The 25,412-nt window shown below is 32.2% G+C and overlaps 2 protein-coding genes across 3 annotated transcripts in view; both read right to left on the reverse strand.

The window, feature by feature from the left end:
* Positions 1-521: 521 nt before the first annotated feature.
* Positions 522-17,611, reverse strand: LOC143048973 (uncharacterized). Of its 2 annotated transcripts, XM_076222811.1 has the most exons (9): positions 17,488-17,611; positions 13,685-14,183; positions 9,242-9,280; positions 8,320-8,429; positions 6,936-7,211; positions 4,076-4,180; positions 3,383-3,418; positions 2,548-2,682; positions 522-840 (listed from the first exon to the last, which is right to left on the reverse strand). In XM_076222811.1, exons 2-9 carry the CDS (start codon positions 14,172-14,174, stop codon positions 655-657), a joined length of 1,377 nt encoding a protein of 458 aa, XP_076078926.1. In that variant the 5' UTR covers positions 14,175-14,183; positions 17,488-17,611; the 3' UTR covers positions 522-654. The 2 variants fall into 2 exon arrangements, with proteins under 2 accessions (XP_076078926.1, XP_076078927.1); XM_076222812.1 differs by lacking the exon at positions 3,383-3,418 and having other exon boundaries at positions 4,082-4,180.
* A 3,121-nt stretch (positions 17,612-20,732) lies between these two features.
* The window catches only part of LOC143049857 (uncharacterized), a 38,778-nt gene continuing 34,098 nt past the window's right edge, over positions 20,733-25,412 (reverse strand). Inside the window, exon 12 of the mRNA XM_076223620.1 lies at positions 20,733-24,909. Coding sequence (XP_076079735.1) covers positions 22,451-24,909 — 2,459 coding nt within the window. The 3' untranslated portion in view covers positions 20,733-22,450. The remainder of the gene's footprint in view (positions 24,910-25,412) is intronic.

Here is a 25,412-nt window from a genome sequence, read left to right on the forward strand (position 1 = left end):
ATATAAAATCAGAATCTATATTTCCAAATACTTTACTCAAGGCCTTTATATTCAAAAGGAAAGACATTTTCTCATAGAAGATTTTTTCAGTTCTTTTTCACCTTATTTGATCTCAATCATTTTAATACCCCGCTCCAAAGGAGGTGATATACTGTTATACTGTTTGTGTACTTTTACACACTTAGAAAGGGGGAAGGGTCCGGGGGTTGCAACCTCTTTTTTTTCTGGACGATCAATGCATTTGAATTGAGACATATGGTTGATACCCCCTTTCTCCTTGGCAGGGAACCCCTCTTTTTGAAATGGCTGGATCCGCCCCTGCACTTGCATTTAATAAATACAATCGTTAAATTATTCAAAATGTGACAGTTTAACTTTTTAACCCGCATGATTTTCACGTTACCAAAATCTCATGCAGTTCTGCACTTGCATAAAAGTTTGTAATATAGTTTGAAGACACTCTACCAAGGCTCAGGCATTTACCAGGGTAAAAAATGCCACAAATTGAATCGTATCACGTATATGCAAATGTGTGGCATTTAACTCTGTGAAATCAAATAACAAGTTATCAGTTAATTTCAATCTAGTTAATCACAAAAAACAGAATTGAATTGAAAGCTATATATAAGTGAGATTCATTATCAATGCCGACTGTTACACTTCAATAATGTTATGTTGTGTATTATGTCCTATGCAAGATTTGTTCATTTCCTCAAAAAACTGACATAAACAGATTGCCCGACGTGAATGTCTGGTGTTCCTTGGATGGCGTAGTTTTCCAGACAAAAACTTGTCAAAGTAGCTAACAGATATATCTAAAATCTTGTCCAAAGCTTCTTCCTGTAAGTAAAAAATAAAAGATGGCGAGGTATAAGAGAAACAAAAGGAACCAACGTGACATGCAAACTCATAAGTCGAAAATAAAATGATACCGACATGGCCAAAAGAAAAAGACGATAAGACAAACAATACATGACATAGAAAACTAAAGTCCTATCAACACGAACCCCACCAAAATATAGGGGTAAACTTGGATGCACAGGAAGGTAAGCATGTCCTGCTCCACATGTTTCTCATGTTAGCACAAACCAGTACATTAGCAATACAGTCTGTGGATAGATATACGAAGATGTGGTATTGGTGCTAGTGAGACAACTCTCAATACAAGTCACAATTTGTAAAAGGTTAACCATTATAGGCCAAAATACGACCTTCTAGACAATGTCTTGGATCACATGTAACAGCAAGCTATAAAGGACCCTAAAATGTCTTGTAAAACAATTCAAACAGGAAAACCAACTGTGTAATCTATACAAAAAACAAAAAATGAGAAACCATAAGAACCACATAAACTAACGACAACAACTGGACAACATGTTCTTGACTTAAGACAGATGAAAACAAATACAGCTGGTTTAAAGTATAAAGTATGACGATGTATGTCGGTCATATTTTTCTAAAAAGCATAAAAGTTGTAAGATAAGTTAGAATATTTCGTACTATTATAAGTCCAGAATACAAACAATAAGCAATGCTAAACATACTGTCTTTGTGGAAAATTTGAAATTTATAGCTGTAGCTAACTGGACGAATCAAATGCATTTACCTCTCCATTTAAAAATATATAAACAAACAAATAAAACAATAAGTAAGAGTAAGTTCAGTAACTTGCAGGTTGGGGAAAATTAAAAATTCTTTAGTTTTCTACATGTTCTAACATATAAAAGAATAAAGGTTATAACTTAAAAACTAATGCAGGAATAAAAAAATGTACTATATTAGGGACACACGGGCAAACAGTGGCGACACAAAAAAAGGTAAACTCAGACTTGTTTTCGCAAGGAGATTGAAATCTACTACTTCAAATTATTGAAGATGTAAACTATTTTATCTAAGAGTGATATATATATATATATATATATATATATATATATATATATATATATATATATATATATATATATATATATATATATATATATATGTTTTATACAAGTCGTCTAAACATCAACCCAACACTGTTAGATCTGTAAATTAACTTTCGCAAATTGTTTGTTCTTCCCTCGTCGGGATTCGAACCCATGCTACTGAGATATCGCGACACCTAATCGCCTGCACTGTAACCGGTGCGCTAAACCACAAGACCACCTGGGCTTCATAAAAATGAAGCTTTCGGTGGCCGGGTGTTACCTTTCCAGGTCAGTTTCAATCTATCGTCGTACTACAGTACATCCTATATAAGGCATGGAGATGTTATATTTACAGATCAGCTAAATTATCTATAGTAAAGGATCCTACAAACTAATGTCAGATACAGTCACAGAAAATAATTATATTTATAAGTACGTCTGAACCAGTGACAACTCTACAACAGATTTGTCCATCGGATCACCAGCAGTTATGGTGAAACATGGTTGTGTACATTATGTATATACATGGTATCACACATATATTGAGCACGTCATTCCAATTTCATTTCATGAGAAGCAAGTACCCTAATACGAGATTAAAAGAGTTCTGAGATTAAGTAACTAAGATATGTTTTACTTCAACATCAATAGCCCTGGTATTTACGCCAATCAGCGAAGTTCGTTCATTTGCTTCAGTGATGTCATCTTCATCAATAATTTTCATCCTAGTTTCATCAGCATTTCTTCTTACGTGGTGTTCGTTGATGTAATCCTGTAAAATATTTAACTTTAAAGGTGAAGATATGTTTTTTTCTCGAGGTAATTTATTGTTGACATACAACCATTTTTTTTACAAAGAGCACATGCCCTTTTATTACGTTAACTGATTGCTCAAGCAAATAGGTGAAAACACACATTTGGAAAAGATGTTCATCGTATCACACCAAGTTCGTGTCTTATAGGTTAATTCCTAAACGTAAACGACAATTATATCTATGATATATATGTATTTCAGTAGTTTTTGTTTGGTTCGATAGATGCATCATGATAAGTACAATTGATCACTTGTAGGTATTATTTGTTTATTAAGCTAACAACCTGATTGGTCGATGTCTTGGAAATTGTGTGTCTTTCTTTTCGTAATTTTTCGTTTATTGTCATTATTTTGTTTTTCTCTCTTCCTTTCATAATTTAAATTATCGATATCCCTGAAGTAACTTTCGCCTTTTTTTTTACGCGTTTGCAAGATTTTTTATATGCTTAAAATCAAGAATCACTTCACTCTATTTGAAGGATGACAACCGTCAGCTGATGATTTCATGATCGCACATAATTGATGGCAGACAATCGCAATATCCAATGAAAAGTGGCGTTACATAACAAGTTGGATTACAATTTCTTATTTCAATGTAGTTATCCGATTGTTTAGATGATCTTTTGTGGCTAACCTTCCATAAAGGCAAAAAACTTACCATACATTGACGACAGTTGTAATAAATAAAATATATCTTTTTACTGTTAAGTTGAAATTCTTAAAACAAATGTATTTGAACAGGACTTCGTGAATTTAAGTGCTATCCCATACTGATATTCATATTAAATGGAATGGTTATTCCTTGATTTTTTCATGCCGTGTGCAACATACAATGATGGATATTTTTGTTTTAAAAAAGAGCAATGTATAAACAGATGGAGAAAGCTGTTATGGTAAATTACTTTTATGAAATATGCAGTGCAGACTTGTGACCAGCATCAAATCATTGACATAAATAGACCGAAGATTTTTTTTTGATAAAAAATCAAAATGCGCATGCGCTTTGTAAAATAGTCTAAAAAATCTTTAACATCCGTTCTATTCTTTTCATTTGATCGCTTTTGTATCCCTCATTTTTACTTTGTTAACCGGAATTGGTTTTTTTCTCATTCGATTTATGACTTTTGAACACCGGTATACTACTGCTGCCTTAAAGTTTATTGTTTCTTTAAAAGAGAGACATCCAATCGATAAATACTGTTTAGATCATAAACACGAATTTTTACTATTGTCTGTGGATATTTTTGTAAGTTTTATTGGGGAATGTGATTTCTGAAAGGAAATCTGATCTTAGCACATTGAAATGTAGGTGCACTCTTAAAATTATCTGAAAATATTTTTTGAAGGATACAGTTACTTTTGCTGTCATTCTAGTTATTTTGTAGGTCATGAATATATTGGATGGCACTAAAACTCTGTTTACTTCATCTAAATGTAATTTCATTTCAACTTCTCCCTGGAAAAGAAATAAGTAAGTATGTTGTTAAGCGTATTGCCTTATGTATTCCTTGACAACATCAAAGTAAGATTTCGTGCAATGATATTCAAAACTATCAAATGAATCATTTTAAAATAGATAATGTTAATTACTTGTAGTTTTTCAAGGAGTTTGTGCCTCAGCATTGTTAGTGAATTAAAGCCTATATTTCGTTTACAGTTATTTTGAAATTTTGAAATGTCACCAATATTTGGGACAATATGGAAAATCAACTATGATCAATAATTCTGTCAGGAGTTCTGTCCCTGGGAAATGTAAATTTTAAAGAAAATTGTACTGTACGCGCTCTCGCGTGTACATATCTTGCCAGATATTTAAATAATTAAAGGTTTATTTTAATTTTAAAATTTCAATCCTGGTATCTTAGTTTAAAGATATTTATCGATAGTGGATTGGGAAACAAGTAATTACAGCTTATATTAATCCCTTTCAACTTTTCGGGTGCCATTTGCAGGGGTCAGCCATTTATCCGACGGACTATCATAGTTTCTCAAGACCATACTCGCAAATGGTGTTATGGTAGAGCCGGACGTTTTTAGAAATTTTGGTCCTCAATGCTCTTCAACAGGTTGGGAACAAACACCCTATATGGTGATTATACCTGTATAGAGGGGTATTTTTGTTTGCACTGGATTTAAAGCAAATTAGGGCAGAATAGCATTTTCTAGTTATATTTGCTATAATCTCTAGCATTATATGCATCAACATATGCACTTTACTAAAAATTGGGATAACCAGTTTTCTGCTAAAGTGACAAAACTTGCAATCTATTGTATTCCTATCTGAATATCTGATCAACAACAAAAGGAATAGTTGACCTTCAAATTTCATGTTAAATCGAACAATAGAAATTCTGTTCAGTGAGGCATAAGTGAGTAGAATTTACCTGATCATCACAGCTTTCAATCATGGTGAACAATAGATTTTATAGTTAGTCAGACAAGCATCAAACTGGGCATGTACATATTAAATTAAGTACATCAATTGGTGCATCAACTGTTCAAGGTTACTGCCATAATAAGTAGAGAATGCCATTCTGCCCTATTTTGATTTAAATCCAGTCTAAACAAAAATACCCCTCTATAGAGGGATAATTTTACCCCTCTATAGAAGGATTATCCCTCTATACAGGTATAATCACTATATAGAGGGTTTGTTCCAAACCTGTTCAACTTCGTACTTTATTTGGCCTTTTTAACTTTTTTGAATTCGAGCGTCATTGATGAGTCTTTTGTAGACGAAACGCGTGTCTGGCGTATATACAAAAGTGAGTCCTGGTATCTATGATGAGTTTATTTAGTTCCTAAGATTTTCTCCCTGGACAGAATTCGAGTCAGAAACCTTTGTGTAGTCCGATGTGCTAACTATTACACCAAGGCTGTCCTGGTATCTATGATGAGTTTATTTATATCAGCAAGTTCTAAAATCAGTGCTGATCAATTTTTTTTAAAGAGTAATGCCCCTTGGATATATTCTTTTTTTCTTTTCTTTTTTATGGAAAACTGCATTGTACGTACTCTATAACCTACATTTCTGAACGATATCTATGTACACAAAAAAATAAGGAGAAACCGAAATCATTAGTTTTACACATTTTTTTTATTTAATTCCCATGGACAGATACATTATGTGCAATTTGTGGGTACCTTTGCACTCTGTATCTAAAACTATTATGTCTTTTGGAAATACAGATTAAATGGAAACTTGCATTGTTAAGGTAGATGGGGTGTCTAAATTATAATCCATAGAATTTTTTAGTAATTTGCCAAAATGTAGTTAATGTCCTGCTGGTTTAAAAAACATTTATAATAAAAAGAATGGGTCACGGGACTTATTTTCACACAACAGGTTGTGCACAATTATCAGGTTTGGTATAGATTGTGCATGGAAAACCCAATTTTCCGCTATAAACGAAAACTACACCATAGAATTTTGAGATGAAATAAGAGAAGATAGCTCCAATATTATGCTTTCAGATAAGAAAAAGAAACAACGGGGTCACCAGACTCGTTTTCTTGCTACATAATAAAATGGGTAAGTTCCTAACACATTCTACTGTAAAAGTAACATTATCTGAATTATCTGCCCTTGCATTTGAGTTGCCTCCCCTTATTTGGCAAAGTAGGAAAAAAATGAATCAAACAATAGCATTCGTTTTTTTGTAAAATACAACTATAGATATGATTAAACATGGCATTTTCTATATTATAATGAAAATTCTTACATGAGTAATCTACTACTCTCAAAATTTGCACATTGTATCAAAGATCTAAACCTTGTTCTCTAGTATTTCAAAATCTAAGATGGAGGAAGACACCCTATCTACCTAGCTAGTACTTAGTTGCTTTCAAGGTAACATGTATTTTCCATACGATACTAATAAGAATAAAAAGTATTAAAAACTAAATATTTTTTTTTACTACACTTTGACCGATAAAGTGAGAACAGCACTTGCAACATTTGAATGTCGTTGATTTTATTTTTGGCGTTGCATCCGGGGCATGCAAACCCATCATGGGTAGTTAAGGTCGGTAAATACCCACGCGTCGTTTGTCCGCATGTCTTCATGTACTGTAAATGAAATAATCTTAGTTCAAGAAGCGATAGAAACATTGTGTTTTGAATTTTTTTCACATGATAATAAACTTGACAAAATAACTACTAATAGTAGTTTTAACTTGTGTTTATTTTAAAACTGATCAAATTTATATACCTTTCGCTTTGAAGAGTAACAATAACATGGCCAGGCGACGCCGAGTATTCCAGATATCAATGCAAACGGGATTCCAGCGAACAACATCCAGTAATCATCGTAATAAGGGACAATCGCATTGATTAACATCATTCCCAGTCCTCCAAGGAAAAAATCAATGATAAAATAGTATGCTATCACACATATTAAGCGTGTAGGGTTGATACACACACGCTGTCTAACCAGTCGAGTGGACGACACGTTAGAAACATGTTCGGTCAAAACTTCTGGATTAAACTGTAAATATATTCATAAAAATAAGATATGATAAATGCTGTACTATTTATATTTCTTTTCAAATTATTGATATAAAAACGGTATACAGTTTCACCAAAAATGAAAGAGCACAATTATTTTTTTTTCATATTTCTTCAATTCCCTACTTTATATATTTTATAATCAAACATTTTGCTAAAAATATTAACAGGCTTATAAGAATTAACCTAGCGACGAAAAGGTATGCCTTGCTATGCGTTCCATGTCTGGTGTCATTAAACGAAAAGGGAAAATGAAGGCAACGGTTGTATAGCGCTGTTCGAAATTCATAAATCGATCAAGAAAAAAAAACAAAATCCGGGTTACAATCTTTAACTGAGGGAAACACATCAAATATAAGATAACTACGACACAACAGAAACACAACATTAAAATGTAACACACACACAGAAACAAACTATAACAAAACAGTGGCCATTTCCCTGAATTGGTACAGAACATTTCAAGAAAAAAAATGGTGGGTTGAACCTGGTTTTGTGGCATGCCAAACCTCCCGCTTTTATGGCAATGTTAAATATAACATTAAAATGAGAATACTACATGACAGGAATACAATACAAATAAATAGGAGAACATATAGGACAGAAAAACACACGAATAATAGCTAACAAAAAGTACCAGGTTAAAATGTAATACGCCAGACGCGTGTTTTGTCAACACAAGACTTACCAGTGACGCTCTGTATAAAAAAAGTTCGAAAGCTAAAATAAGTACAAAGTTGAAGAGCATTGGGGACCAAAAAATCCAAAAAGTTGTGCCGGATACGGCTAGGGTTTTCTGTCTGGAATATTATTTAGAACAATTCATACTTTTGCAAACAGTACTGTAATTTTTTTAATAAAATGACTATATAATAGATATACATGATAAAACCAATAAAACACCATTCCTGAGAACCATGGTTCACCCAATACTTTTGCTCACTTTAAACTAATATAGACACATACACAACCGACACTTGGGCGTGTACCTAGAGAACAGGACATTGGTTTGCTTATCTATCAGTTATTGTAAATATAGACACATTTTTTATTATCCTAAATGTATTATTTTCCAACAGAATATTTACATCTATTCCACTTCTTCTGAGATAGTCAGGGATATACCGGGTTTGGAATGCCTCTCCACAACACGAACTCGTACTGGTTTCTTCGAAAATGGTATCAAAATTTTCGTATTCTGAAAAAATAACAAATATTACATGCACTTGTGTAGAGGTAATCGACATATGACATCCTTTTAGACACGATTTTAACAAAGGGATAAAAGGTCCAAGTATGTTAAGGTAAATATGAGGATTCATAACTTATATGTAGTTTACGCCTTTATTAAGAGAAACCGCTGCGATGGTCTCGTCAGAGCGTGCTCGTCTACAGTTCAAGCAAGAGGTTGCTAGTTTGATCTCAGGTCTGTTAAAACCAAGGATCATCCATACTGTTTATCGCAAGTGTAAAATATGCTTTATTCATTTCTTCTGTTTCTGTTTTGAAAGCTTTTTTTTTAGTGTCGGTGCTCCTTTTGCCCCTAAAATTTAATCTTAAAAATTCCTGAAAGTGTGAAGCAGAATAATAACTGTTTAAAACCTCTCGTTGTAAAAGAAGAGGCGAAAGATACCAAATATACACCAAAACTCGCAAGTACAAAATAAAATGATAACGTCATGGCTAAAAAAATAAAAAGATAAGCATACAAACAAAAGAACACAAAACACAACAAAGCAAACTAAAAATTAAGGAATACGAAATTGCAAAAATCTAGAAGATTTTAAATTATATATTGCAGATTGTTTTATCTGCTTTCCCCACTGTACACATCTGCTGTGGATTAAAAATAAAGTTTTCTCCATCAGCTGTAGGATTCGTCAATTAAATTAAATGCTTTTGAAATCTTTTAGTTTTAATCTACACATGCATTGATTTTTCTATAGAAAACTAGAAATACCTTTTTGGTTCATCTTGAAAATGAAAAAAAAATGATAAAATTATACATACTATGAAATTGTAAGAATGGTTGTGTGAAACCTGCGTCCACTGTAAATACATAAAAAAACATATTAAACATACAACTCGTCTAAAGATCAACCAAACAATGTTAGATCTGTAAATTTGCGTTCACAAATATTTGGTTCTTCCCTCGCCGGGATTCGAACCCATGCTACTGAGATATCGTGACACCTAATCGCCTGTACTGTAACCGGTGCACTAGACCACACGACCACCTGGGCTTCATACAAATGAAGCTTTTGGTGGCCGGGTGTTACCTTTCTACGTCAGTTTTAATCTAGCGTCGTACTACAGTACATGATATATAAGGCATGAATATGTTATTTTTACAGGTCAGCTAAATTATCTATAGTAAAGGAAGGATATGTCCTTGTAAATATTGTTGTGAGTACGTTAGTGACACATCTCTATTAATTCGCACTGGGAGTATACACTGATTCCACTGTATCGTCTAAGCTCTTGATAGGTGCTCCGAATAACGGAGGGATATACGTACGTTCATACATACATACATGTACACATTATGTGTTAGAATATATAAGTAATCTATGGCAAGCCATTTCACTATTTATTCGAATTTCAAGATATCTGCTATAATATATGTATATATATCTCCTTTAAGATATAAGATATTTTATATAATTTCCTTTTTATAAGATATCTCATATATTATATAAGATATCTTTAATGTTATATGAGATATTTTTAATGTTATATAAGATATCTTTTTAAAATGTTATATAAGATATCTCATAAAGTGTATATGATATCTTATACACTTTATAATATATCTTCTAAAGTTTAAAAGATATCTTATTAAGTTTATGAGATATCTTTTAAACAATTTTTATATAAGATATCTCATATATAATTTACTATTTATTCGAATTTCAAGATATCTCCTACAATATATCAGATATCTTATATAATTTTCTTTTTATAAGATATCTCATATTTTAAATAAGATATCTGTAATGTTATATGAGATATCTTTAATGTTATATAAGATATTTTTTTAAATGTTCTATAAGATATCTCATAAAGTTTATATGATATCTTAATCTACTTTATAATATGTCTTCTAAAGTTTATAAGATATCTTATTAAGTTTATGAGATATCTTATAAACAATTTTTATATAAGATATTTCATATATAATTTATAAGATATCTCATATAGTTTATAAGATATCTCATATAGTTTATAAGATATCTTATATGGTTTATGAGATATCTTATAAAGACAATTATATAAGATATCTAATAAATTATATGAGATATCTTATAGAACATTTAAAAAAAATATCTTATATAACATTAAAGATATCTCATATAACATTACAGATATCTTATTTAAAATTTAACGTTCGGAGGACGTGTTTTTCAACAGACTGTCGGCATCCCAATGGGAACAAACTGTGCCCCTCTACTTGCTGACTTGTTTCTTTATTATTATGAGGCTGACTTCATGCAGGAACTTCTTAGGAAGAAAGATAAGAAGTTAGCAATATCCTTTAACTCTACTTTCCGCTATATAGATGACGTTCTTTCACTAAACAATTCAAAATTTGGTGACTATGTGGATCGCATCTATCCCATCGAATTGGAGATAAAGGATACTACAGATACAGTTAAGTCGGCTTCATATCTTGACTTACATCTAGAAATTGACAATGAGGGTCGGTTGAAGACAAAACTTTACGACAAAAGAGATGATTTCAGCTTTCCAATTGTGAACTTTCCATTTCTAAGTAGCAACATTCCAGCAGCACCTGCATACGGGGTATATATCTCCCAATTGATACGATATTCCCGTGCTTGCATTTCCTATCATGATTTTCTTGATAGAGGGTTACCGGTCACAAGGAAGCTATTAAACCAAGAGTTCCAAATGGTGAAGTTGAAATCATCCCTTCGTAAATTTTACGGACGCCATCACGAGTTGGTTGACCGTTATGGAATAACCGTTTCACAAATGATATCGGATATGTTCCTTACGTCGTAACTACAATCCCCTTCCCTTTCATGAATTTGACCTACCGAATTAGACTATTTACCGGATTTGTAATCACATAAGCAACACGACGGGTGCCGCATGTGGAGCAGGATCTGCTTACCCTTCCGGAGCACCTGAGATCACCCCTAGTTTTTGGTGGGGTTCGTGTTGTTTATTCTTTAGTTTTCTATGTTGTGTCATGTGTACTATTGTTTTTCTGTTTGTCTTTTTCATTTTTAGCCATGGCGTTGTCAGTTTGTTTTAGATTTACGAGTTTGACTGTCCCTTTGGTGTCTTTCGTCCCTCTTTTATAAACTTTAGGAGATATCATATAAACTATATAAGATATCTTATAAACTTTATGAGATATCTTATAAACTAAATAAGATATCTTCTATAATATATAAGATATCTCATATAATATATAAGATATCTCATATAATATATAAGATATCTCCTATAATCAGTCAGGGGCATTACTTAAACTAGTAACATTTAAAATAACCTATACAAGTTATATTGAAAACGAGGCTATTTTAAATATTACTTATATAAGTAACTTTTCTAAATATTATTTTTATAGGTATCCAACTATACAGATTTTACTAGCTTTAACAAATTTTCGCAGTCATCTGGTTATTTTCCCCATGAAATATGAAATCTAATCTTTCTAAAACACTAATTGCCTTTCTGACGCACTTATCTTTCATATCGACGCTTTTTGGTCATAGTTTGGTCTCTTGGGACTATTAAAATATCATTTTCCTCAAAAATCTTGAAGGTAGACAGATATAAATAGATAGAAACTTGTGAATTAATTAAGACTTGAAGTTATTTATAATTTGTTACCCAAAACAATTACATATGTTCCTTAAATAAGTGTTATTACTAATTCTTTCAAAGATGTATAAAATAACTTATTCAAGTAATATTTTTGTCATTATTTTTAAAGTAACCCTTAATCTCTATACTCCTCTAAAATTTTAATAAATTCTTCATTTTATGATATAAAATGCTGTAAAATTTCATGAAAACTACATTTAGTCCATGCTTCTATTGGAATTTAAAATAACTCTATTGAGTTATTTTATCTTTTTTTTAAAACAAAAATTTACCTATATAAGTAACTAAAAAAATTACTTGTTCAAGTAATGCCCCTGACTGATAATATATAAGATATCTTATATAATTTCATTTTCATGAGATAGCTTATATATTATATGAGATATCTTATATCTTATATATTAGTTAAGATATCTTTAATGTAATATAAGATATCTCCTAAAATTTATAAGGTATCTTATATCTTATTAAGTATATGAGATATCTTATAAACAATTTTTATATAAGATATCTTATAAACAATTTTTATATAAGATATCTTATATAATTTATAATTAGTTATCAAAAGTACCAGGATTATAATTTTATACGCCAGACGCGCGTTTCGTCTACATAAGACTCATCAGTGACGCTCAGATCAAAATAGTTAAAAAGCCAAATAAATACAAAGTTGAAGAGCATTGAGTATCCAAAATTCCAAAAAGTTGTGCCAAATACGGCTAAGGTAATCTACTCCTGGGGTAAGAAAATCCTTAGTTTTTCGAAAAATTCAGTTTTGTAAACAGAAAATTTATAAAAATGACCATATAATTGATATTCATGTCAACACCGAAGTGCTGACTACTGGGCTGGTGATACCCTCGGGGACGAAACGTCCACCAGCAGTGGCATCGACCTTATAAGATATCCTATATAGTTTATAAGATATCTCATATAGTTTATAAGATGTCTTATATAGTTTATGAGATATCTTATAAAGACAATTATATAAGATATCTGATAAATTATATGAGATATCTTATAAACTATATAAGATATCTTATAAACTATATTAGATATCTTATAAACTATATAAGATATTTTATAAAGTTTATGAGATATCTTGAAGTAAGAATAAATAGCAAAACGGCTTGCCATAGTAATCGTTGAAGAGCCATAAATATAAAATGCATCATACGGTATATATATATGCTGACATGATGAATACATTTGACTCCGCAAACTACAGACTGAATTTAAATGTTGAAACCCGACGCAGACAAAGACACACACAATCGAAATAAACATTGCAGGCTCGATAAATATAAAGACTTATAATTTTTTTAATTTATGTATATTTGGTGAAAGAAAGGAGAAAACATTAAACTTCAATATCATACTTCATTCAATATGAATTATAGCCCATTGAGGCGTACCAATTTTAAAGTAGTTTCTATTCAAGTATTGACCACAAAATATCCTATGGTTATCATCGTCTGCTTTTATCCTATTTCGGTTTAGTAATCATATTTACCTCGGGCTTTGATCGCTGCAAGGAATTGTGGAAACCATACGACTATGTCTTGTGTGGATCGGTTTAGTAATCATATTTACCTGGGGCTTTGATCGCTGCAAGGAATTGTGGAAACCATAGGACTATGTCTTGTCGGGCATCAATCCATGTAAAGAATTCTAAATCTTCGGGAATTTCACAATCCTCCCTTTTAACAGGAATAAGTATATGTTTGTGTTCGCTGAGAGACATATGCAAGGAATAATGAACTTCAATTTTACAATACAAACTTTCGTTGTATTCTTTTGAAAATACAAGCACCGTTTTAACGGAACGTTTAATGTATTCTTTAATATTTTGAATAATTTCTTTTCCCGGAAGGAAATCAAGTTCGTGATCACAGCATTTAAATCCTCTGTTTTCTAACTCAGTAATTACATTTCTCGTCCATTTTCGATCTTCCTCGGTATTTCTGTATGAGAAAAACACATGATAGTCCTTTCCCTCCGGTAGAGGGAGTCTCTCTGGAAGAGGTGGAGGTCGTGGCTCATTAAAGGCAATCTCCGAAGAAGCTGTACTTCCATAATCCATTCTATAACACTAATCAAGGAAAACATAATAACATTTATTCTGTTTTTCGCTTTGTTATCGAATAAATAATAAATTAGTCGTTTAAATGTATGTTCTGGTGTTATAACTAAAACTGATAGATTTATTTGTACTTTGACAAAAATGGAAATTATTGATATTCCAAACTATCTTTCGGACAAAATTTTGTCTTTGACAATTTGTAATTTTACTATGTACAGTAGCTTGAATTGCAAAAGACAATATACAATTATTGACTTTTGATTAGGTTGATACAATGATTTATCAAACTTAGAAACATGATATTCACCGAGGCGAAAGGCGAGGGTGAATGTCATATCTCTGGCGTTGATAAATCATTGTATCAAATGAAATCAAAAGTAAAGAACTGTTTTATTATATGACTTTTTATCCTTTTCCAATTTTCTAGTTTTTGCTCAAGAAACTTTTAAAATTGCTCCCTGTTTTTATAATAAATGTATCATGTGCTTTTGCATTTGCTTTTGATTGCAATTGATACAATGCTATATCAACGCCAGAAATATGACATTCAACCTCGGCCGTTGGCCTTGGTGAATATCATATCTCTGGGGTTTGGCAAATCATTCTATCAACCTCATCAAAAGTCAATATTATTAAAACAAATATCATAAAAAAAAGTACTAAACAATGAATATATCATAGATCAAATTTATTCGTTCAGTGTATGTTCACTTGTGTTAATATATCTTTTGATTGAGTTAAGCCATTTTAATTGATATTTTATAGTATGTCTTTCTATGTTGTGATATTACCCTATTGTTTCAGATAAGGGTGACGGTTTGGTAGCATTAAAATGTTTCAACTTAAACCCGCTGCAATGGTTTGCACCTATCCTAAGTCAGGAATCTGATGTTCAGTAGTTGTCGTTTGTTGATGTGGTTGATAAGTGTTTCTCGTTTCTCGTTTTCTAATAGATTAGACCGTTGGTTTTCTCGTTTGAATAATTTTTTGATCTGAGCGTCACTGATGAGTCTTAAGTAGACGAAAAAATTAAATTATAATCCTGGTACCTTTGACAACTATTTACATCACTGGGTCAATGTCACTGCTGGTGGACGTTTCGTCCCCGAGGGTATCACCAGCCCAGGAGTTAGCACTTCGATGTTGACATGAATATCAACTATATGGTCATTTTTATAAATTTCCTGTTTACAAAACTTTGAATTTTTCGAAAAACTAAGGATTTTCTTATCCCAGGCATAGAATACCTTAGCCGTATTTGGCACAACTTTTTGGAATTCTGGGGCCTCAATGCTCTTCAACTTTGTACTTGTTTGGCATTATAACTATTTTGATCTGAGCGTCACTGATGAGTCTTACGTAGACGAAACGCGCGTCTAACGTGTTAATTATAATCCTGGTACCTTTAACAACTATTTACACTAGTAATTTTTGGGGACCTTTATAGCTTGCTGTTTGGTGTGGGCCAAGCCTCTGTGTTGCAGACCGTACTTTGACATATAATGGTTTACTTTTATAAATTGTGACTTGGATGGAGAGTTGTCACATTGGCACTCATACCACATCTTCTTATATCTATATATTATATAATCCACCAAGAATGTTATGAAGCTACATGAACGTGCAAAATTGTCATAATTTGTAAGGAATATATGAGGGGAAAACACGGTTAGGTAACCGGGTAACAACAAATAAATATAAAGGAGATAATGTTGATGTTTCTATAAATAAAGGCAACAGTAGTATACCGTTGTTCGAAAGTCATAAATCGATTGAGAGAAAACAAATCCGGGTTTCAAACTAAAACTGAGGTAAATACATCAACTATAAGAGGAAAACAACGAAACAACTGAAACACTGAAGTGCAACAAAAAACCAAAACGACAATGCAACACACATAGAAACGAACTATAAGATAACATATTAAAAGGGCATGGTACTTTGGCAGCTCATAGTGCCTAATAATGAAATAACACCTTCTTTACGAAAAAGTATGACCAGAGTTGTCAGATACCCTGCAAAGTCTTGATTATCACTTGAAACTGCTTTGAAACGCCCAGAGCATCATCATTTGAATTATTTTGGGAAAACCTTTCTGAAAATCAGAGGATAAGTGTTTAAAATTGTCCTATCAGAATCATATATTTCTATTGCGGACAATTTGTTTGTCTGATTGGAACAAAATGAGAATCTTCTGAAGTTTTTCATACATCATTCAAGTGTTTAAAGATATAGGATAGTAGTACAGTTACGTGAAGGACAAGGATGATATTCGTGTTACATTGCGACGCATGTTTTAATACTTGAATTTCTTTTGTCTTAAACAGTTATAAGATTATGTGATAACAAGACATCATTAATATTTAGAATAATGATTGCATTTTTTAATACGTGTGTATTCAATACATGTTTTACTTACAATAGGAATCAGTTTGAGTGGTGATACGGGGATGCTCAATTATCAAATCCCATTACTTTTGTAATCTCTTTCCAATTCCTATGTTTGTCTATCTTTTTCCCCAGACTCATTTTTTACCCCTTATATCCTCAATGCCCACTTTGTTACCCACTTCAGCCAACAACCAAAACGCGTGTCGTCTCTCTCCCAGTTTTGGTATTTTGATATAGTGAGTATGTGATTGCGAACTTTATATTGTGTTTAATTATGTCATTTCAAGATATATTTTTCTAGATTAGGGACCAATGTTTGGAATGAAGACTTTCAGTTCTCAGTGACAGACCAATCCCGCCCATCGTCCCACCTTACTAGATTTACTTATTGAAATGACCTGAGTATGCATAAAAGATTTGCAACTGGACGTTATATGCAACGCACAACCTATCAACACTTCGGGCATGCCCCTATATTCTACGTCTCATCAAACTTCATACCAACATACTTTTCAATTTAAATTTCGAAGCTCTTTATTTATGAGCCACAACTTTACCATTTCGGAAATTGAGAATACGGGAAGCAATTCGGCACTGCTTTCCAATGAATTTCTTGTTGGTTAAAACAATGACATGGGAATAAAAGTTGAAATGTTAACAGGCATTTTATGAAATTTTTTGTGTCCACAACCCCCCATATATAAGGATTTATGCACAAACATGCACGAAGTGATTTGACGATTAATATTAACAGAAAGTAAAGATAATATGGTTTAGATATATACGATTTTGTTACTAAGTATATATATATATATACACCAACAGCTAATTAAAAGTCAGTGTGTGTAAGTCTTATAAATGTTATATAAATGTCATTCAAATAGTTTAGCCTATAAAATATAATATCTAGTTTTGTACTTACATTACTTCCGTATTCTTTGGTTAGCTTCTAAATATATCCTATATGTATAGGCACTTATGTATATTATATTATGCATATATTTTTGAATTTCCGGAAATGAATGTATAGGTAAATATTGCAATGAAAACGAAAGTAAAAGGAAACAATATTCCTAATATATCGGATAATAAAACTTTTAATAATCAAATTGTATAACATTACTACACCATACACCAATAAAGTATTATTAACTAAAAAATCCAGTCAAAGGTTCGATAAGTGCAAGTAGACATGTAGACATACAAATAACAAATAAAATACATATTCTTCAGGGGCGGATCTAAAAGTTTTGAAGGTTCGTTATTCAGAAATCAGAATAAATAATATCGAGCAGATCGAGGTTAAATTTATTTGTCAAATGTTATCCTTAACTCCAAGGCAAAATTTAAAGGAGTGAGTCCACAAAACATGAAAAAATCAAACGTTTAACTACACCAACTAACCGAAATAAATAGATGGTCTAGAAGTATAGATTTTAGGTTATCAACTAAATTACGTGTTATAGTGTTCTTTTTATTTGTGTTTTTAGAAGTCAACATTTCGGTGTTGACATGAATACCAACAATGTTGTCATTTTTATAAATTTCCTGTTTACAAAACTTTGAATTTTCGACAAACTAAGGATTTTCCTATCCCAGGCATAGATTACCTTAGCCGTATTTGGCACAACTTTTTTGAATTTTGGATCCTCAATGCTCTTCAACTTTGTACTAGTTTGGCTTTATAAATATTTTGATATGAGCGTCATTGTTAAGTCTTATGTAGACGAAACGCGCGTCTGGCGTACTAAATTATAATCCTAGTACCTTTGATAACTATTTACACCACTGGGTTGATGCCACTGCTGGTGGACGTTTCGTCCCCGAGGGTATCACCAGCCATGCAGTAGTCAACATTTCGGTGTTGACATGAATATCAATAATGTGGTACCTTTGATAACTATTTATATATATTTTGAACTTTACTGTTTATTCCAATTTCAGTAATATCCTTTTGGTGTGGCTCGGTATTTTGACATCCCGCCATTGTATTATTGTGCTATGATGATTTGTTGTATTCTTTTCTTCATTTTAGCTTATGTGCTTTTTCCATACTGTTAATAGTCTTCATATGCCATTTGGTTTTCATTGTTGACATAGTTGTTTGTTTGTACAGTGATTAAGATATAAAATAATGGTGATTGCTGTACCACAGTTTTTGACATTTTTACCTCTTACTAGTATGTCCGTAATTCCGTCCCATTATGGGTATTAAGTTATTTAAATATATAAAACTCCTCCTTCAGTTTGAAAGCTAGGAAATGTTCATTTTGAAGGCTGTTTTAACATACATTGAAGATGTGCATGTGGTCAGGCTTTTTATTTTCATTTATATTTAATCTTTTGGGATATAGTCTTTTTTGGTAATTTACTCGCATAACATGTGTCTAAGGTTTCCGGATAGCCCATCCTACAGTTTGAATCAGAATGCTAGAAAGTTTTCATTTTACTGGCTGTTTGCAAATATATTGAAAGTATGTATGTGGTTAGAAGCTTGATTTTAATTAACATTTGCTCTTTTGGGAGATAGTTGAACTTTGTCATTTTTGGAGTAAATGCTTGTATAAGAGGTGCATAGTGTTTCCGAAAAAAAACCTCCTCCTATAGTGATCGATAGCCCTATGTGCTACAGTGCTAAACTTTGTGTATTTTAAAATACACTTTGCATCTGCGGGGGCATCAATTGTGTCTCCCAGGCACAATAATTATATCTCAAAGAAAGTTCTCCATTGACTTTGTTATAATACAGTTACTTCAGAGTGGAGTCCGAAGGCATCACTTTGTCAAGTTATAGCTTGTTCTTATGTCGTACTGTAATTCATATCTTCTATATTATGTTAGGTTTGGAGCCAGCAAACATGTTACCCCGCCATATTCTGTATGTGCCTGTCCAAAGTAAATAGACTGTAATTCGGAGGTTGTCGTTTGCTGTTGTACATCTCATTTGTTTTTCGTTGTGTACATTAACCAGAATGGAGTTTTCTCGTTTTAATTGTTTACATTTGACATTGCGGGGCCTTTGTTAGATTTCTATGTGGTATGGGTTTTTTATAATTTTTGAAGGCCATACAATGACCTATAGTTGTTATCTCCGATGTGATTTTGTCTCTGGTGATATTTTGTCTCCTTGCAATCATATGACAACTTCTTATTTTATATACATTCAAAATGAATTTCCAAATGCATGTGCAGAAAGTTTAAGTTTAGCTATAGTATAAATAACAGTGCGAGAATAATTTGTTTAATTCGAACTATAAGTGGAAACCAACCGTGTATCTCCAAAAACGACAAAATTGTTCATTTTGTTCAAAATCGAAAGAAAACATCAACCTTTACGGTCTTCAGGTGGCCTTAGTTGTATAAATGAAAATCCAAGCTGAGGGACATTTCTGAAGTAATCCAAGCGCAGAACAACCAGGAGAACCCCCTTGACCTGATATTTATAAAAAATGGCCGAGTGGTTTAAGAAGCTCAATTAATGTATCACCAGCCTGTCAACACGTGGCAGGTGGGATTGACTCCAATCTCAATGTACTAGGGTCATCAGTTTCCTACCAAAAGTTGGTGGTTGCCTCTGGTAAATCCAGCTTCCTCCACTAAGAAAAACTGACCACTACGAAATAGTACAATAGTGGTTAAAGTGACGTTAAACAGTTGATTGATAAGTGTTGAACGCTACTTATTTCCAATTCGATTCAATAAAAATGGAAAAAAAAAACATCAAAAAGATGTTTTTAATATTTGAAACAAAATAAGATCAAGTACTCAAACACTGGTTGCGCTGATTGCTTCTTACAATTGATAAGTGTCTTTACTATGAATTTAAATATATATTGAAGCATGAAAAATATATATTGTAAAACTATGACAAAACAGCTCCTTACTGGGTTTTTTCAGAGATGGTAACTATTTTTGCATGCAATTCAATTATATAGAACTCAACAGAGAGTTATAAAACCTAATAAGGTTATACACACTCTTTCAAAATTTTTGCAGAAACATTACTCAAGTACGAAAAAATGAGAAAAATTTACCAGGTGAACAACTTCAACAAATGAGTTATCTTCCTGTGAAGCTTCGAGGATCTTGGGTAAAAACTGCAGGAGGTGCTGGTTACACAAATTAGGTTCTCTATTTCAAACAATTTGCTTAAAAATTACTATCAAATGCTATCTTAAGTTTTTATTATTGCAAATTCACCATCTAACAAAGCGTTTTATGGATAATACATTTTGTACTATTTCTTAAAACCCTGACGCATATTGCTAAAGACATAGAACACAAAGCCACATGCAGACTATACAGGGTAAGTTGTAAGCAATATAATTAATACAATTGAACAAATCATCATATTCAGTAGAATAAAACATAAATCAAAATCATTATCTTTATAGATCAAATTGGCTTTGAAATTCTTTCTAGTTAATTACGTGATTTTCCTAACAATGTTGGTATCTATTACGGCATCTTTTAGAAATATTTATCTGGACAAAAAAAACTTTGACAGACAACTTTAAAGTTCTTCGTCCGGTCAAGAAACGTTTGACAGACAACTTTAAAAATCTTCATCTGGTCAAGAAAACTTTGACAGACCACTAAACAAATCTTTATCTGGTCAAGAAAACATTGACAGACCACGAAACAAATCTTTATCTTGACAGGCAAACTTTGACAGACCACTAAACAAATCTTTATCTGGTCATGAAAACTTTGACAGACCACTTAACAAATCTTTATCTGGACATGAAAACATTGACAGACCACTTTAAAAATCTTCATCTGGACAAGAAAACTTTGACAGGCAACTTTAAAAATCTTCATCTGGTCAAGAAACTTTGACAGGCAACTTAAAAAATCTTCATCTGGTCAAGGAACTTTGACATGCAACTTAAAAAATATTCATCTGTTCAGGAAAACTTTGACAGACCACCTAATCTTCATCTGGACGCCAAAACTTTGATATACAACTTTAAAATTCTTTATCGGGTCAAGAAAAACTTTGACAGACAATTGTAAAAATCTGCGTCCGTACACGCAAACTTATGTACAAAAATTCTATTAACAAAGTTAACGTTGACGATATAGATACTGACTGAAACGAGAGATAAAGTAAGTGCACATATGCAAAGTAATGTCTTACTGTACAGATTGAGTAATAACACTGTTGTGAACATTAAGCAAATAAAAATAAACATAAATGAAGTATGTTTATATAATAACCTATATTATAACATGTAACAACAAAATAATGATCTTGTTTTTTTGTTTTTTTGTTTTTGTTTTATATATGTCAGTTATACATGGTATATCTACAATGAAAACATCTGACTCTATTCATTATATTAAACATGATAAAAAATTGTTTTATTTCTATTTGTATTAATGCAAAACATTTATTCTTTAGAAAAAACTTAAATATTCGCTGTCCAACAAAATCATCCATAAGGAAATAAACAACCTTGTATTTTTTTTTATGAAAAATAATGAAAGCGTTCAAAATGAAGAATTGCAAATGCAATGTACCCTTCTTTTATTAAATATGATAAAATCAATGTTTGTTACGGAAACTATTCAACAAAATGGATAAAACTGAAAAATCACTTAGAAAAAGTTCTCTTATAATGTTTCACTGAATTCCAAATTATATAATGCAAACATAGCTATTAATGAAATAATGTTCACTTCATTACAAACAAATATCTGAATATGATAGTGTATCATAACAGCAACAACATATATAGCTGTGTCATTAACTATTGTTCAAACTAAATCTATAGCTTTTATCATGGAAAACATGCATTTTATTACATGATTTAGATATTAAGTAACAAGTCCCCACTTCTTTCTATTTGGATGAACATCCAGCGGAAAATTAATATGCATATTCAGGACGATTCGCTACATACACCTTGTAACCTTCCTTTGAGTTGGACTTCCATTTCTTCCAAGCATTTGAGCTTAATTTCATTTCTTTGCAAAAGTAATTTATAAGCTTCCAATCTTTTTAACGTATCTGCATCAAAATGTTGCTCCTGATCGCTTGACCTGTTAATTCGACATCTGATAAAAGAAACGCACGCTTCCCGTTCATACCATTTCAAAGAGATTTCAGAAGTTTGACTTATGTCTTCTACTTTGGCATATTTTGGAAGTATTTCTTCAAAACACTTTTCTGACTTCAATATTTGATCTGTGACATAATAAAGATCGCCCAGTACGCATACAAGGCTAGGGTAGCAAGTGTTGTTCTCCATACTTTTCATCTTCACAGAAAGATCTTCACCCCATTTCAATGCTTCGTTGCGTACTTTGTCAGTTTTCTCGATTTTTATCAAATTTCGGTAACATCTCAGTATCAGCCTTACCCATATCGTCGCAGTGAAATGATCGCTTTCATCATGCAAAACTTTAAAAACACCAAATTCAAAGTAGTTTACTACTTCGATAAGCCTACTTTTGCAAATTGAAATGCAATTATTCAAAGTGGAGGTACCCCCGGTATCTATTTCTCTTTCCTTACAAAACCAGTGTAATACGGACTGAATTACACTCCTCTCAGTGAGGACGGAAGAAAGCCTATCGGTGTTACTTTTCCCATTATCAGAACCAAAATTCTGCAATTGATTCTCTTTGATAAACATTTTTGACAAATCATTGGCAACAGCCAGATATGAGAAAAATATTTTTGCCGTTTTTATATCTCTATTATCTGAAAAATAAAGGAGCCTTCTGCCATAAGTATGTAAAACAGAAATAACCAGCTCAAACAAAAATTCTGTATTGAGCCATTCTAATGGTACTGCATATCCTCTGCGTGACAACTGAACATACTCATCTTTGACCAAATGAGTGGTTTCTGCTAGTTTCTGTTTTTCTAGTAACCTTGACAGAACTTCTACATCCTCGGCATTCCGATATCTATTGATCACATAATCCTCACTCAAATGTTTAACGGACGGCAGATGATTTGCTTTTTTGATAAATTCATCAATTACTGAATAGAGTTGTCTAGTCTTTTCAGTTAGACAACTATGTTTGCAAACGATATCCCATTTAGCTACCATTAACTTTTCAAAGTCCAATATGAATGACTTTTCTACGTTTAGTAGTTCAAACAAATTGTTTTTTGCATCTTCGAAATATTCACTTGCCTCGCTGAACATCTCATTAAAGCTGTATGTGTATCCTATTATATCTTTTAAGTATATAAGCTGTAAGACATACCCTGGTTCAACTTCTAATTTGTCCTTCATTTCTGCTTTAAGTTTTTCCAGAACGGCACGTGCATGAGGAACAAGTAAAGTGTGACGCTGAAGATCTGACTTCTGTTTATTGTCTTTGTCCATCAACAAGAAGAAAGCTCTTAACAGCTTTCGCAAGAGCTGTTCATGTGTTATTTGAAAAGACTCCATATCTGTCATATATATCTCTAAGGCTGATTTCACTAAATCATGAGTGTTAATTTGTCTGTTATCATCATGTCCATATATTGTTCCAAATGAGGAATTCTTTATTTCATAAATAAATTCGTCAATGCAGAAATTCGATGCTACGTCTGATGTTTTTGTAAACAGAACTATAGGTATCTTTTCGACTTCAAGATATTGTAGGAGAAGTATCATTTCAAATATATGCTCTTTTCCATCTTGTTTGTATTTCTTGTGCATATCCCTTATTATACTAACTAGAGAACTGAAAAGTGTTTCGTCAATGGTTTCTATTACGGCATTTGTTTTTTCAAAATTTAGCATATCCAGAGGAAAAGTAAGCTTTTCTGTGAGAGCTTTTGCTGACAAATGTTGTTCCTTCATATAAGATGTTGCAATATGCAACCCTTTCAGATTATAGCTAAACTTCTTGGCAAGCTCTAAGTAATACTTTTTATCTTCATTTTGGATACTTGAAATATTTGCTATAAACTCTACTGCTTCATCTTCTGAAAATCCATCAACTTCTACTACTTCTGTGAAAGCATCTAATTCTAATGACACTGAGGTTGTCACAATTAGCTTTATGTTTTCAACACGCATACATTTCTTCAAAAAGCCATTCGTAGCACGTTTTGAATTTGGCTTTACATCATCTAGAAGCAAGAACTGATATCCGTCTCTATCCCTGATCTCTCTTATTATGGCATCTTCTAGTTTGTTTAGTGTTTCTTTTTGAGTGTCTTCTTTTTCAATTATATTTATGTTAGGGAGGCATTTACAAAGCTCACGCAATGATTTTTCAAACATATTTGTATCTGTACATCGTAACTTATAAACGATGATGTTAGGGTTGTATTTCCTTACATTGTAGCAGTACTGTAGAGCAAGCTCAGATTTACCTGTTCCTATCAAACCTAAAATGATAATTTATAAAAACAATTAATACATTATAAGTTTAACTGATGTTCTTATCTCATAATTCGATTAAGAAGTCAAATCAAGGTGGCATAACATGAGAGTGTGAAAATACAATTCATCAGTAATATTACGCTGCACAAAATGATATTTAACTACCTTGTATCATTCATTTGTATGCTGATGTTGTATATATGTTGATGTTGACCGCACCTCGGGCAAATAAGTGACGTTGTGATCGGCTTCACGCTGTCACATAATGACCCCTATAAATTTGCAGAGTTCGAAGACTTCAAAAGGTTTCATCACGTCAAGTCAACTATTAATGGTGACGTCATCTATAAATGTTATCGTATTTCATAGTCTATTTTGAAGAAAGTTCTTGTGTGCGATAACTCGTTATACTGTTCACTACTTATCCCTACGGATCCATGGAGGGTTAGTAAAATCAATAAAATTACAATTGACGTCATTCTTTTCCTTTGAATTTGTAATGATAAGC

This window comes from Mytilus galloprovincialis, chromosome 10, assembly GCF_965363235.1.
Source record: "Mytilus galloprovincialis chromosome 10, xbMytGall1.hap1.1, whole genome shotgun sequence".
Taxonomy (NCBI): Eukaryota; Metazoa; Mollusca; class Bivalvia; order Mytilida; family Mytilidae; genus Mytilus; species Mytilus galloprovincialis.

What these genes read in the sequence shown, in the direction of transcription:
- LOC143048973 (XM_076222811.1), bottom strand. Translation starts at nt 14,174, where the DNA reads ATGGATTATGGAAGTACAGCTTCTTCGGAGATTGCCTTTAATGAGCCA. An exon ending in ACCATTCTTACAATTTCATA is followed by an intron (nt 8,430 to 9,241) that starts GTATGTATAATT and finishes TTATTTTTTCAG; the next exon opens with AATACGAAAATTTTGATACC. An exon ending in ACAACTGTCGTCAATGTATG is followed by an intron (nt 2,683 to 3,382) that starts GTAAGTTTTTTG and finishes AATATTTTACAG; the next exon opens with GATTACATCAACGAACACCA.